Here is a 12078-nt window from a genome sequence, read left to right on the forward strand (position 1 = left end):
TAGCTGGGTTGAAACTATGTAGGTTTGTGACATATCTTTCATTTTATAGTGCTTTTAAAAAAAGACTTTAGCGTAATCCTTTTATGTTTTGGCATTAATGGTATTTTTCTTGATCATTAAAGATATGGGAAATAAGAACATTTGTTTTCTTGCCATATGTTAGATGAGTTTTAAGGAATTAATGAAATGTAAAGGCGCTGATAGGTATTTTTCGTAGGAATTGGCCAGACTAGCTGCATCAGCATTAAATGTTCTGTAGACGATTGTCACTAGATGTCGCACTAAACCACCAGCAACTCAGACCAAAACAAACGCCTCGGCGGCCACAACTCCCCCTCTCCTCCCTTCACGTTTTCAGTCAGCAACGTGTTACTAAACTCAGTGAAAGCGACGCTAAACACACAACAAGAAGCACAACGGAATAGCGTTACTCTGTGTACACGACAGCCAATAAAAATCAATCCGGCCACAACCATTAGCCCACGCTGGCATTGCTATGATATGCTCCGCAGCAAAGCTAGCAGTAGGCAAGCTAGCGGTAGCAACATTTGCCTAACACATTCATTATATGACTAACAGCAAGTTAGCTAACGTTATCATGCCTCCTGTGGCCAGTCACTAATAAAAACAGACATGTAACATTATGAAGCCATTACTTACGCATCCAGGAGAAGAAAAGCCAGTTCCAGAGTCAAGCGGGAGCTGTTCATCAGCTTGTGGAGCTCTCCATCTTGCCAGACCAGTGCTGGTTCCACGGGCAGAAATTCAGCCTCGTATCTGCGGCGCTAACGGCAGGTAAAGACACTGAAGGAGCCGGTAAAACTTTAAAAAATTTAAAATTAAAAAAAAAAAAAAACCTTAATAGATGTTTTTACAGGCCACCGCGACCGGGATTTCAGACAGTAGTCCCCATGACCAGCCCACCTGTGCTCTGGTCTCATCTCTTCTTTTGTAGGACTCCTTTTTGCAGAAAACGTGGTTTCTTCAGTGGAGGAAATACTTAAAGGCAGCTTTCACCTGAACAGCAGGGCACTGCACTGTGCCATCTTGTGTGTGGGCGGTGCCTGTGTCTTCATAAAGGTAGGGAGGATGTAACATGCACGTGCACACGCACTAACATGAACGCGCTGCCAGACGGGATACCAAAACAAAGAACAGAGAATCTCAGATTACAACATACAGTATGTGGTGGTGTGACTTAGTTCTCTGCTCAGGACGCCATTATTCCACTATGCATTTAAATAAAAAAAAATGCTGTTTGCTGCTATATTATTGCTTAAAGTTTTGTTTACAGAATCTTCAACTGAATCAACAACCTTGAGCAAAAATAAATAAATGTAGCCTACCTGTCACAGTCTCTAGGTCCTTGAATTGAAAGCTTCTGATGGTGTGCTAAGTCTTCTGTTAGTGTGGAAAATAGGGTATTTCCAATGTTAAATCAATCCTGTGTGGTGAGAATGAGGACAGGACTACATCAAGATGAGCCCCCCAAACAGGTTTTTTAAACCTCTGTTTATGACTGTTCATGTGTTCATAGGAATCTACTTATCTACATGATACAGACAGTAAAGATATGGGAAGCACACTGTTTCAAAATCATGAAAACACAGCTTGTTAAAATGCACTGTCCAACACACACTATAAGGTAAATGTCTCTTTGAGTGTTTGCATTTAAGCCACAGTGGGACATGAATTCCATTGTGATGCTTTCTTATAACACAACTAATTTCATCAGTTCATCAGCACCCGACAGAAACAAAATCTACACAGTAGCAGCGACAGGCTGAGGTACCTGGAGGCAAGCACTGGCAGTTGATTATAATTGGGTTGCATCTGCTATGTCCAAGCTTTCACATCCCATCCGGAGGAATGGCCTGGCAGACAGTTAATGCTGGATGACTGCTGCTTCACTGTAAGTGCAGTCAGACTGTATACTACAGAGGGAACACTCTGTATATAAATAAAATAACCTTAGTGATATTAATTTGGAGGTCGTGCAGCCGATCCCATCAGGCCATTCCTGCATGCAGCAAGAGGGAGGGAAACATCCAGGATGTGTCCATCACAGAGACAATGATGTCACTCACATGTTCATATCTATGACCAATTTAACCTGCTCTCTACCTCACCTACACTTCTCAGGAAGTTTACAATAAGTTAAGTTTATTTTAAAAAGCACTTTTCTATATCAAATATCATAAGGTGCTTCCCAAGTCAATCCAAACACAGCATGAGACCAACAAACAAACTAAGAACACACACACAGAACATCAATAAAAGGTCTGTTGGTACAAGAGGGTTTTCAGATGACATTTAAAACTGTTTACACTTATATCTGACCTGAATGCTGCTCCAGAGCCTGCGCCAACATGGTAAAACAAAGTTTTGCGTTTGAGTGTTGACTGAGTCACAGCAGGAAAAGTCCTGGTCAGAAGACCTCCTGCGTAAAGAGCCGGTGGTTCATTAATGATGTAGTTCCCAACCATGGGACTTGAGCCCCCTCCCCAAGGGTGTCCCCAAGATAAATGTCTGGGATCAGAAGATCTAAAAATCTCTGTCTTACTGTGATTTTTGCTTCTAAATTGAGATCTTAAACTCTTCTCTTCTTAAAACTTGTGAAATGAAATCTGCCCATCTGTGGTGGCAATATTTCTATTTGTTTCTAATTTAAATGAATTTGTTTCAAGTATTTTAGTGCAGCAACCTGCCTTCTTCTTTCTTGTCTCAAGGCACAAACACTAATTGCTAGAAAATCCTTCAAATAAGTGGCTTTCTAACAGACTGACATTGAACATGCAGATTTTTCACATTTTGAGGTTTATAGGATTTAATTATGGACAGAAATGCATTGATCAGATGGAGGTTTTTAAAACTTAATACGAAAGTATAAAACAAAATGATGTAATGCTTTGCCCTTTTTTCTTGTCATATAGCGACTGGATACTTTGACTTGTTCAAGCCTTCAAATGAAACAGTCTGACAAGGAAGACGTGCTCACAGTTCATGTCCACCCTCAAACAAGGCGCCTTCTTAGCCTCATCACACTGACATTCGTCTCTTGTGAAGTTCAAATTCTGCCAAACCTCTCAAGAACCAAGACCTGTAACACCACTGCACCTCACATAGGATGTTCCCACATTTACTTACATGAGAATATTACCCCTTCACAGCTACAGCAGTAACATCTGCACAGCTGCGCTCCTGTCTTGTTAAATTACACTTTATTCAATATAAGTTGTCTAATATACTCAGGAAGGGCTGAGCTTGAAAAGACCCTATGGAGGCCTTACAATGTCCTAATTTAATCACAGTGCTGGAAGGGACATCAAACCAACCTCTGTGAAAGGCAGCACATGGTGTCTAAGGAGGCCAGTACAAATGTGGTCAAAATGTAGCACATATAGCATACCGTTTTCTTCTGTTTGTTCCCTGTGGTAATTGTAACAGAATATTCAGACCTCTGACAGACTGTCATAGATGATTTCAAGTTAAATACTCTAGTATTTCAAACTGTGGGGGAAGCAGCTACAGGTTTTAAGCTATAGATGTTGACTGTATCCTCATTCTGTTGAATGGAACAATTCAGTACACACAGTGCAGTTGTCCCTGCTTCAAAAACTGCAATCTTTGTTTGAAAAATCACTGAGGCACAAAGGAGCAGACAAATAGATGTGGAGGATGTGAGTCTACCACACCACAGTTGTCTATAAAGATTGACTCCAGCAGCCATTATATTCATTCTCGCCACATCCGTTTGGACACAATAAACTTTTATACCTTGTATGTGAAGTGAACATGTGTGCATGATTTTTGTAGGCTTCTACAACTACAACTAAATAAGCTTATCGCTGCCATCATGAAGTCGTAGCACGCATTCTTTCCATTGATACAGAAAGGTGTGTCATCAAATTGAGGCTGTAAAAACACTCTGTGTTACAGTGTTTCCACGTCCTTCAGGGCTATCTAGATCGCTACGAAATAATATGCAGTGGAATTTATATACAACGACAAATTTAGCTTGTTGATATTATGATCATTTTGCCACCTACAATTTGTTTCTATTCATAGTTCCACTTTGTTATTTGTCAGTTTCAGCTGAATGCCCTAACGTGGCCCCAAGGAGGAATTCTGGATCGCTTGAAAGAATATTGCTTTAGCTGTTTTACTATTTGTTCATTTTTAATCCTAATGCAATATTTGTGTGCCCTTTCCAGCTGTTGGCTCCTGGAATCAACACAATCTTTCACCCAACTAGTCACGGTACTGCCCGCAGGAATTAGGCCTTAATTTTCTCAGAGAGTTGATTGATGAGGAAGCAGGTGTTATACATTTTGATAGTCTGCCCTAGTTCAAGGTAGATTAGCCCCGTGGTGCAGGTTGCCATGGTGACACCACAGTTAAAAGTGAGCCAAATTTGAGACGAAAACACCAGGATTAAACCAAAAGTTAGCTCACAACAACCCATGAATCAACCATAAATCATGCAGTACCACCTTCTAATACGGCACTTTATAAAGGTTGTAACTGATGGCTTTATTAATGGGTAATAAATCGTTAACTCATTTTTTCTTAAGTTCTTAATACATTAATTTTGGTCCAGATCTTCTGCAGCCACTTTTTCCCAAGATAAGCAGTCATACAGACCAATCACTCTGCGGGCTCTTTCACAATTGGGAAACCCAAAACTGGGTCATTAATGGCTTATAACTGCATTATCACATAAAGGAGACTTGTTGGAAATCTTGCTGTAATCTTGCACTGGATGGATCGTCAGCCTCATGGAAGTCTAAAAACTTTGGTGATAGTCAAATAAAAAGTCTAGCAACCTTTGACTTTAAAGCAGCAAGGAGTTTTCTGAAATAATACATTTTTGGAGTAAAATCATGCTGATGAAATACTGAACATTTCAGCTATGTCAGTGTTGGCTGTGGTGATGCAGCCTGTGTTTGTGAAGACAGCACTCATCTATATTCAAATGATTACATGCTAAAACAGACCATGAACTATTACCAGGGAAAATACTCATTGAATTTTCTCTGTTGTGACAACAGTTCAGAAAATGCTTCTTCTGCAACAAGTCAAACATTTAACCTCTGTAACCCAGCAAGTTATACTGATGTAAAAAAAAACTTTTATATCACATGATGGGGACAGGACTGCCCATTTAAATACACAGCTCATGTACTCAGCGTTAATTGATCAAACAGACACCGTGTGTTCAAGGAGGAAAGATTGTTAATGCATGTAAATAAGACAATATGACAGAAGACTCTGTTGAAAAAGAGACAATGATTCATGGTTTACTCGGACTTTGGGTACATTTCACACAGACTTACTCGATCAGTGTAACACAGGCCAACTCCACAACATTTTCTTCAGATGTGCTGGTGCGAGAATGACCCTCGAAAAGGCAGAGAGAATCCCTCTTGTGTTCAGCTCTGACACTTTACTGTCTGGGTGAGCTGAGAGGTGAAGTTAAACCACACAAGGATCAAGTGACAGGACACACTATGAATAAAGACACGTTCACTCTACTTACAGAATCATGACATTTGAAGACAGATGTGTAAAGCTCTTATAAAACTATACATTCTGTATGTATGCATGTGTGTGTGTGTGTGTGTGGGTGTGTGTGTGTGTGTGTGTGTGTGTGTGTGTGTGTGTGTGTGTGTGTGTGTGTGTGTGTGTGTGTGTGTGTGTGTGTGTGGGTGTGTGGAGGGGCTGCAGGAGCCACAAACAAGCCCATCGATTAATTCAGTCGATTCAATTTCTTTCAGATAATTGAATTCATAATTGCTAAGGCCATATAGAGTCAGAGGATGTTGAGAATTGTGGCTTTAAGGCAATAACGTTGCTATAAACTCATGGAAACACGGACCAAAATGCGCAATTAAAATGACAAAATTCAAGTAGAAATCATGGCGTGTGATCCAATTAAAACCAAAACGAAGGAGTGCAGGCTTGCTATAGGTTTAAGCAGGTTGTACCAGTTTGTGTTTGGTAGAGGCTACTCTACTTGCAAAGCAAATTATCTCTGAAGAGCATGAGGAAGGCATCAGTCAGCGCCCGGCTCACTTTTTGTCTCCTCCACGCTGTTGAAATGAGTGGCCAGCTCCTGCAACACGGCTGTCCTGCCCAGGTGATCGTTCCTCCTCTTCTCCATGACCATGTCCTCCAGGCTCTGAAACTCCAGCACATGTGAATGTTTGTCCGACATGAATATTTTCAGCCTGTACGGCTGTTTGCCTATCCGTATCTCCCCACCCATTTTGAACTCCCTCTTGCCGAACCTGCACCAGGCTGCGAAGCACTCGGAGTTCCTCCAGCTCAGCTCTCGGTCCTTTAAGCCCACCTGCTCCATCGCGTTCTGCACCACCATGTCCGCACCGAGAGCTTTAAACTTGTACAAGTCGTTCACAATCCGGCACCTCCTCCCTTGACTCGCGTCTGTCAGAAAGCTGTTTTTCACCTCGGCTCTGTGCAGGTGTACCACCTGGAAGTCCCCCACATACACCGCCCAGTGCGGGTACTGTCCCGTGGCCACAAACTCCACCAGGTCACCTGCTTTACATTTGTTCAGTAGATTCTCCGGGGAGTAAACCTCCAGGCTGGCAGACTTCACGCTCTTCTCGTAAATGCATTCATCCCTGTTGTAGACGGCGCACTCCACCTCGTCGCGCTGGTCGTATTGTTTCTCTTCCTGATTCGGGTCTTTTTCCGTGCCGTCGACCGCACAGCCTTCCTCCAGCTCGTCGTCATCGTTGGAAAATATGTAAGAGACGCCGATCCGTGGTCCGTCCTCCGTGTCCACGCCGTTCGGGTCCACCGTGGGAACTTCTGCGTAACTTAAATGTGACAGCTTGTCCATCTGATTCCCCATGCCGCTGCTCACCTGGTAGCAGCCTGTGTAACACGATCTGATGCCGAAAGCTGTTACCGGTCGCCAAACATCATCACCATCTGCCACAAACCCTCAAAGCTTAAAACTTCCGTCGCCCTGCCGCCGTCGGACAGGGTTTTATCCAAATTACGCATAAGAATATCCCCGTGATGACTGCTGGGAAAACCTGTTAGTGCCCCATCAACAAGTGTGGAGTTGGGAGGAGAATGCAAACTGGTTTCAAATTCACCCTGAACAAATATCCTCAGGTGTAGCCTCGCAGACTCACCGGTCGTTCCCCTGCGTAAAGTTCCGTCCCCCAGCTGTCACACAAGAAAAACAAAGGGACTTAAAATCCAAACACGGGACTGTTTCACGTGTTTGTCTTCACCGCAGATAAACCAGTCCACTGCGCTGACGGCGAGCAGACTGCGCACAGTGCAGCAGACACCCGCCGAACTGAAGGTAGCTCTGTGGCTCGGCATCAACAGCGACTCTCACAGCTCCGCTTTTAAAGCGGAAGTGCGCGTAATTTTCATCGCCGCACCTTTAATGTCCGCTCCTCATCACCAGGAAAAGAAAACTTGAATGCTTGTTTGAAATGCTCAACAGTTTTTGTTTTTTTTTAATTTGATACACAGATTGGCTTTAATTAAAATGAAGAAAAAAATACTAATAGGCCTACCTCGCTACCGTAATACTGAAATAAAAGTGCTGTAAATTATTTATTTAGTTAGTTAATTATTTATTAGTTTAATTATTTTATTTACTTACTTACTTTTAACTTTCATTTATTGTATGTTGTTTTATGTTTTATTTTATATTATTATACTTGTTTTATTTTTTGATTAATATACATGTATGTAGTAATTTTAATGTAGCCTAATTTTATTTTATTTTGTTGGTTACGTTTATTTTTATTTGATTTACTTTTTAGTACTCTTATTGTATTTTAGTTGGTTATATTTACTGTACTTTGTTTTATTTAGTATTTTGTTTGACCATTTTTATTTTATTTATTGATTTACTGGTATTTTTACATTCATTTTCATTTCATTTTATTCTAGTTATTCATCTTGTTAGTTTTCTTACTTTATCTTATTTGTTGTGAATAACACTGTGATCAAAAACTATCTGTTTGCACAGAGTAGACAAACCTCCATCTGTAGGTGAATGTGGCCCTATGGCACATTACAAATCTACACAGTGTGGAGGACTGTGAGGGCTCCAACATCTTTTTTTTTTTTACTGTTTTGACCACCTGTCTGTCCTTGAGTGAACTGAAGCTGCACAGTCATTCACTCCCTCTCCATCTCCTGCTGGGACCATAATGTCTCCATTACGTTTGTAGTGGCTTGTGTCCTGCCTAGACTCGCTCTCGGTTATGGGCTATTTTCTCACCACTGTATCCCACAGGCAAGGGGAATGCGCTCAGTATGCCCCAAAAATGGCACACGCTGCAGCAGCCTGAAAAACACCTGTGCTGCAAACGTTATGGCTGTGAGTGAGAGGCTGCAAGAGATGCTGTTTCACAGGCTGTAAAGGGAAACAAATGTTCACATCTGTGAAGAAGCGAGACAGACAGAGACACAAACTTTGTTAACAGGGCGGATGAGCCTGTGTTTGACCCCATTACTGAGCTGGGTACCCACAGGAGGGACCCATTACAACTGCAAAGTCATTCAGTATATTAGATATGACAAAGGACGTGTCTCAGTAGAAGCAGTGCTCCCTTTATCCGTCCGTCTGGTTTAAACAGGCAGAAAGGCCCCAGTTAACACAGTGAACTCAGCAGATTAGTTAGGAGGCCTTTGGGCAGCACGACTATCAGGTTAATTAAGAGACTGAGCTTTCTTGGAGCTGCATAGGATCACACTGTGTGATTTCCAGCACTGTGTAATCCAGATTGAATGTTTTCCCTGGTTAGTTAGAAAATTCAACCTGGGTCACAGAGTTCAGATTTCTTCATACAGGTTACCAAACCAAGATTGCACCAGTGGATATCACGTGATTGTTAGCTACATTAGCGGAGCAGCTCTGTGGATGACATATCCACATATCGACATCTATCGAATGGAGTGCCATGAAATCTTGTACAGATCGCAGATCTGTGTTTCCCATGTCATCTTTAGCGATACAGACAAACTAGTTATAAGTCCTTTTGCAGTCTAGGTACATTCAGTACAAAAGTGGACATCTATGACAGCTAACACCCAGAGAGATGAGCTGTAGCATCATGATCTGACCTTATAATGACGCAACATGATTCAAAGGATCATTATCAACTTCCAGTTTTGCTAAAAATGATGTAAAGATGATAAAGCAGCAGAATTCATCATGCAAGAGGCCGGTATAATTTCACCATCACCGACCTTTCCCCAGCTTTGGCTCAAGTTTATGCACGTACTGTGTATGCGCACAACCTTTTTTTTTCTGTCTTCTATTCCTGGTTTTGCTCCTATTTCAGTGTGAAGCCTTGCAGCAGTCCCAGTTTGACAATACATATGATGGGATTCAGAAATACCAAATTTGCAAAATGAATTCAGCAGATCCGCATTACACCTTTCCCAAGCACGAGGTTCTGTATCAGTGTGTGGCTGAGGGTGTTAGGGAAGAAATGAACTGTGAGAGTGGTGACATGCAGCCCATTTGACCGCTTCTTCGAGCTCCTTATCCTCAGGTGGTGTGACCCAGTTTATGCCCCTGGTGCCACCCCCCACCCCCCAGGTGACACAGTGCAATTTGTGGTGCTGGGAAATTACTGAAGCAGGGAGACCTGGGAGACACAGTCAATTAGGCAGGACTCCACCTGTCCAGTGGGGGCACAACCAGTCACAGACTGAAATGTGGGCTTTTCATAGCTTCTCAAAGGCTTCACACCCATGTATCAGACATTGTTTTTCAGCTCAGCATCCATTTACATCTACAAGGATTGGTGAACAAGTGTATACTTGAGGCAGATGGACAGAGCATCCGGGCCGCTGCGTCTTGCACACCATCTGTTCCACCTGGCTTGGAAAACATCTAGCGGCCTAATATCATGTAATGCGATTGGCTACAATTCAGAGCAAGTAGAGGCTGGAATCAGTGATACAAAACCTCAAAGTATAGATCAGAAAAGAAACAACACTTAGAGACATTTTCAGGGAGGAAAAAGAGTTTGTTCTTATTACATATTTATTTATATTTTCATATACTTTTTACATATTTATTTGTAATAATAACATGTATCTTGAGCAGATCGGACATGGAGCAAGAATGGAAGAGGAGGGCATGTTGAAGGAATGTCACTTTCTTTTCTTTTTTTTCCCCATTTAATTTCAAGAGCATCATCATTAACTCAGTCAATGATATTCACAGGCCCATTAAACAAGCTACAACAAAGATTTCCTAAAATATAGGCTGACATATAAAACTAGCATTTTTTGAAACACTGTGGTGGATGTATACCTGGGAGAGGATGGGGGATATCTGGGATGACCAAATAACTGCAACCAGATAACGGACAGGCAGGATTGGGGGTGGGTGGGGGGACTCTTATTGTGAAAGGTAGGCGTGTATTAAAACACACCAATAGTGAGGTGTACAATACACACGCATACACAACATACACACAACAGTTTCTACACAGTCATCATGCTTCAATGGGACCTCATGTTAAGTCTTTTTTTTTTTTCTAGTTCAGCATCACGTTATTAGAAACAACAACCACAAGTGGGTCAAAAACTACAGAAGGCCAAAATAAAAAAAAAACAACAACAAAAAAAAACAAAACTAAATGGGTTACCATTCTTTATGCAATATAAAGTACTTTATATTCTTGGAACCACACTGAAAATTCATGACAGACTTCAGACACTTTTTGGGCCATTACATCTCTGAGAAGCTGGGCAAAGCATTAGCAGTTCCATCCCTTGGGTCTGTGACAGCCTTCACAGCGAAGTCGACTTGTTCTCTCTCGACTACAAACCCCATTTTTGAAAACATGATGTAAACAGAATCCCCTGGAGAGTGTTGCGGGATAGCCAAGAGTGCACTGCACTGCACTGCACACAAACTGGAGTCGATCCAGGGAGCGATACTGGCAGGCAACAGCGGCAACAGGCCTGGGTCAAACACACAGACCTGACTGTTCCCATTCAGTCCAGTTAGTTACACTTGGTTAATCTTGCCAGCCTCTCGAGCAGGGGTCATGGTTGGTAGTTTGTGACCCAATGCTGTTGATTGTATTTGTTATATACACTCAATGAAAATCACATGAATCATTTTAAATCATTAAATTTGCAAAAACCTAAAAAAAATTAAAAAAAACATCTAATCAAATCAGCTAATTTGAGCCAAGACCTGGTAGTTTCTGATTGGCTGACAGTAATAAGGCAACAAAATGAAAAGGAAGGACAGTAAAACGGAAGTGAAATAAAATATTTCACAGGGAGAAAAATTGGTCTTTGGTGTTCTCTTGCACTGAGAAAGAATGATAACAAAGCATAAAAAAACAGCAGTTTCGCTGACGCCCCCGTCGATTTTTAGTGTGTCTGAGTCTCCAAGAGGAAACACTTCCTTGTGGTAGACGTGAGCTCTAAAATCATGTGCGCACTAGTAGGGATCCCTTGTTTAAAAACAAAAAATTAAATGTCATTTCTTCATCCCCAGGTTTGGTGAAATCCTGCAAAGTGCAAATAAAAAAAAAATGCCCAATATAGATTACAAGAGTGAAGTATTTTTTTATGGTACAGGTTGTGCAACGGTATCATGCATCAGATCACTTAACATGAGACAACACAGGGAGGCAGCGGGAGAGTCTGTACTTAGACTCTCTCCTTTGACTGGCAAGTCCAAATAACTTGGTCCTAGAATATGCATATCATCAATTGATTCCTGAAGAAGTCTGTTCAACACTTCATTGTTTATTTTGTGGGTCATTTTTAGAACATCTATACAATATTAACCACTTTACACTCCGCTCTCAAAGATCACAAAACATCCATTGATTGAAAGGTGGGAGGGGAGGGGGGGGGGGGGTAGTCAGAGTAGAGAACAGAACTTGTGTTCCAGTTAAATGGTCTTCCAGGTTATATGATGTTTACCTGCATCACTTTTATATAGTGTGATAATAGCACCACTCCAACAGATAACACTGCCTTGCTACGAATACGAGGAATCACAGAGGGAAACGTTGGGCAAGGGGGGGGGGGGTT

The 12078-nt window shown here is 41.7% G+C and overlaps 1 protein-coding gene across 1 annotated transcript; it reads right to left on the reverse strand.

Moving 5' to 3' along the window:
* Window positions 1-5681: 5681 nt before the first annotated feature.
* On the reverse strand, window positions 5682-7317 carry LOC111223406 (protein FAM84B-like). Its single transcript, XM_022747533.1, has one exon. It carries the CDS (start codon window positions 6878-6880, stop codon window positions 6056-6058), a length of 825 nt encoding a protein of 274 aa, XP_022603254.1. The 5' UTR covers window positions 6881-7317; the 3' UTR covers window positions 5682-6055.
* Between the last annotated feature and the right edge of the window lie 4761 nt (window positions 7318-12078).

This window comes from Seriola dumerili, unplaced genomic scaffold (genome assembly GCF_002260705.1).
Source record: "Seriola dumerili isolate Sdu_G_001 unplaced genomic scaffold, Sdu_1.0 BDQW01000110.1, whole genome shotgun sequence".
NCBI lineage: Eukaryota > Metazoa > Chordata > Actinopteri > Carangiformes > Carangidae > Seriola > Seriola dumerili.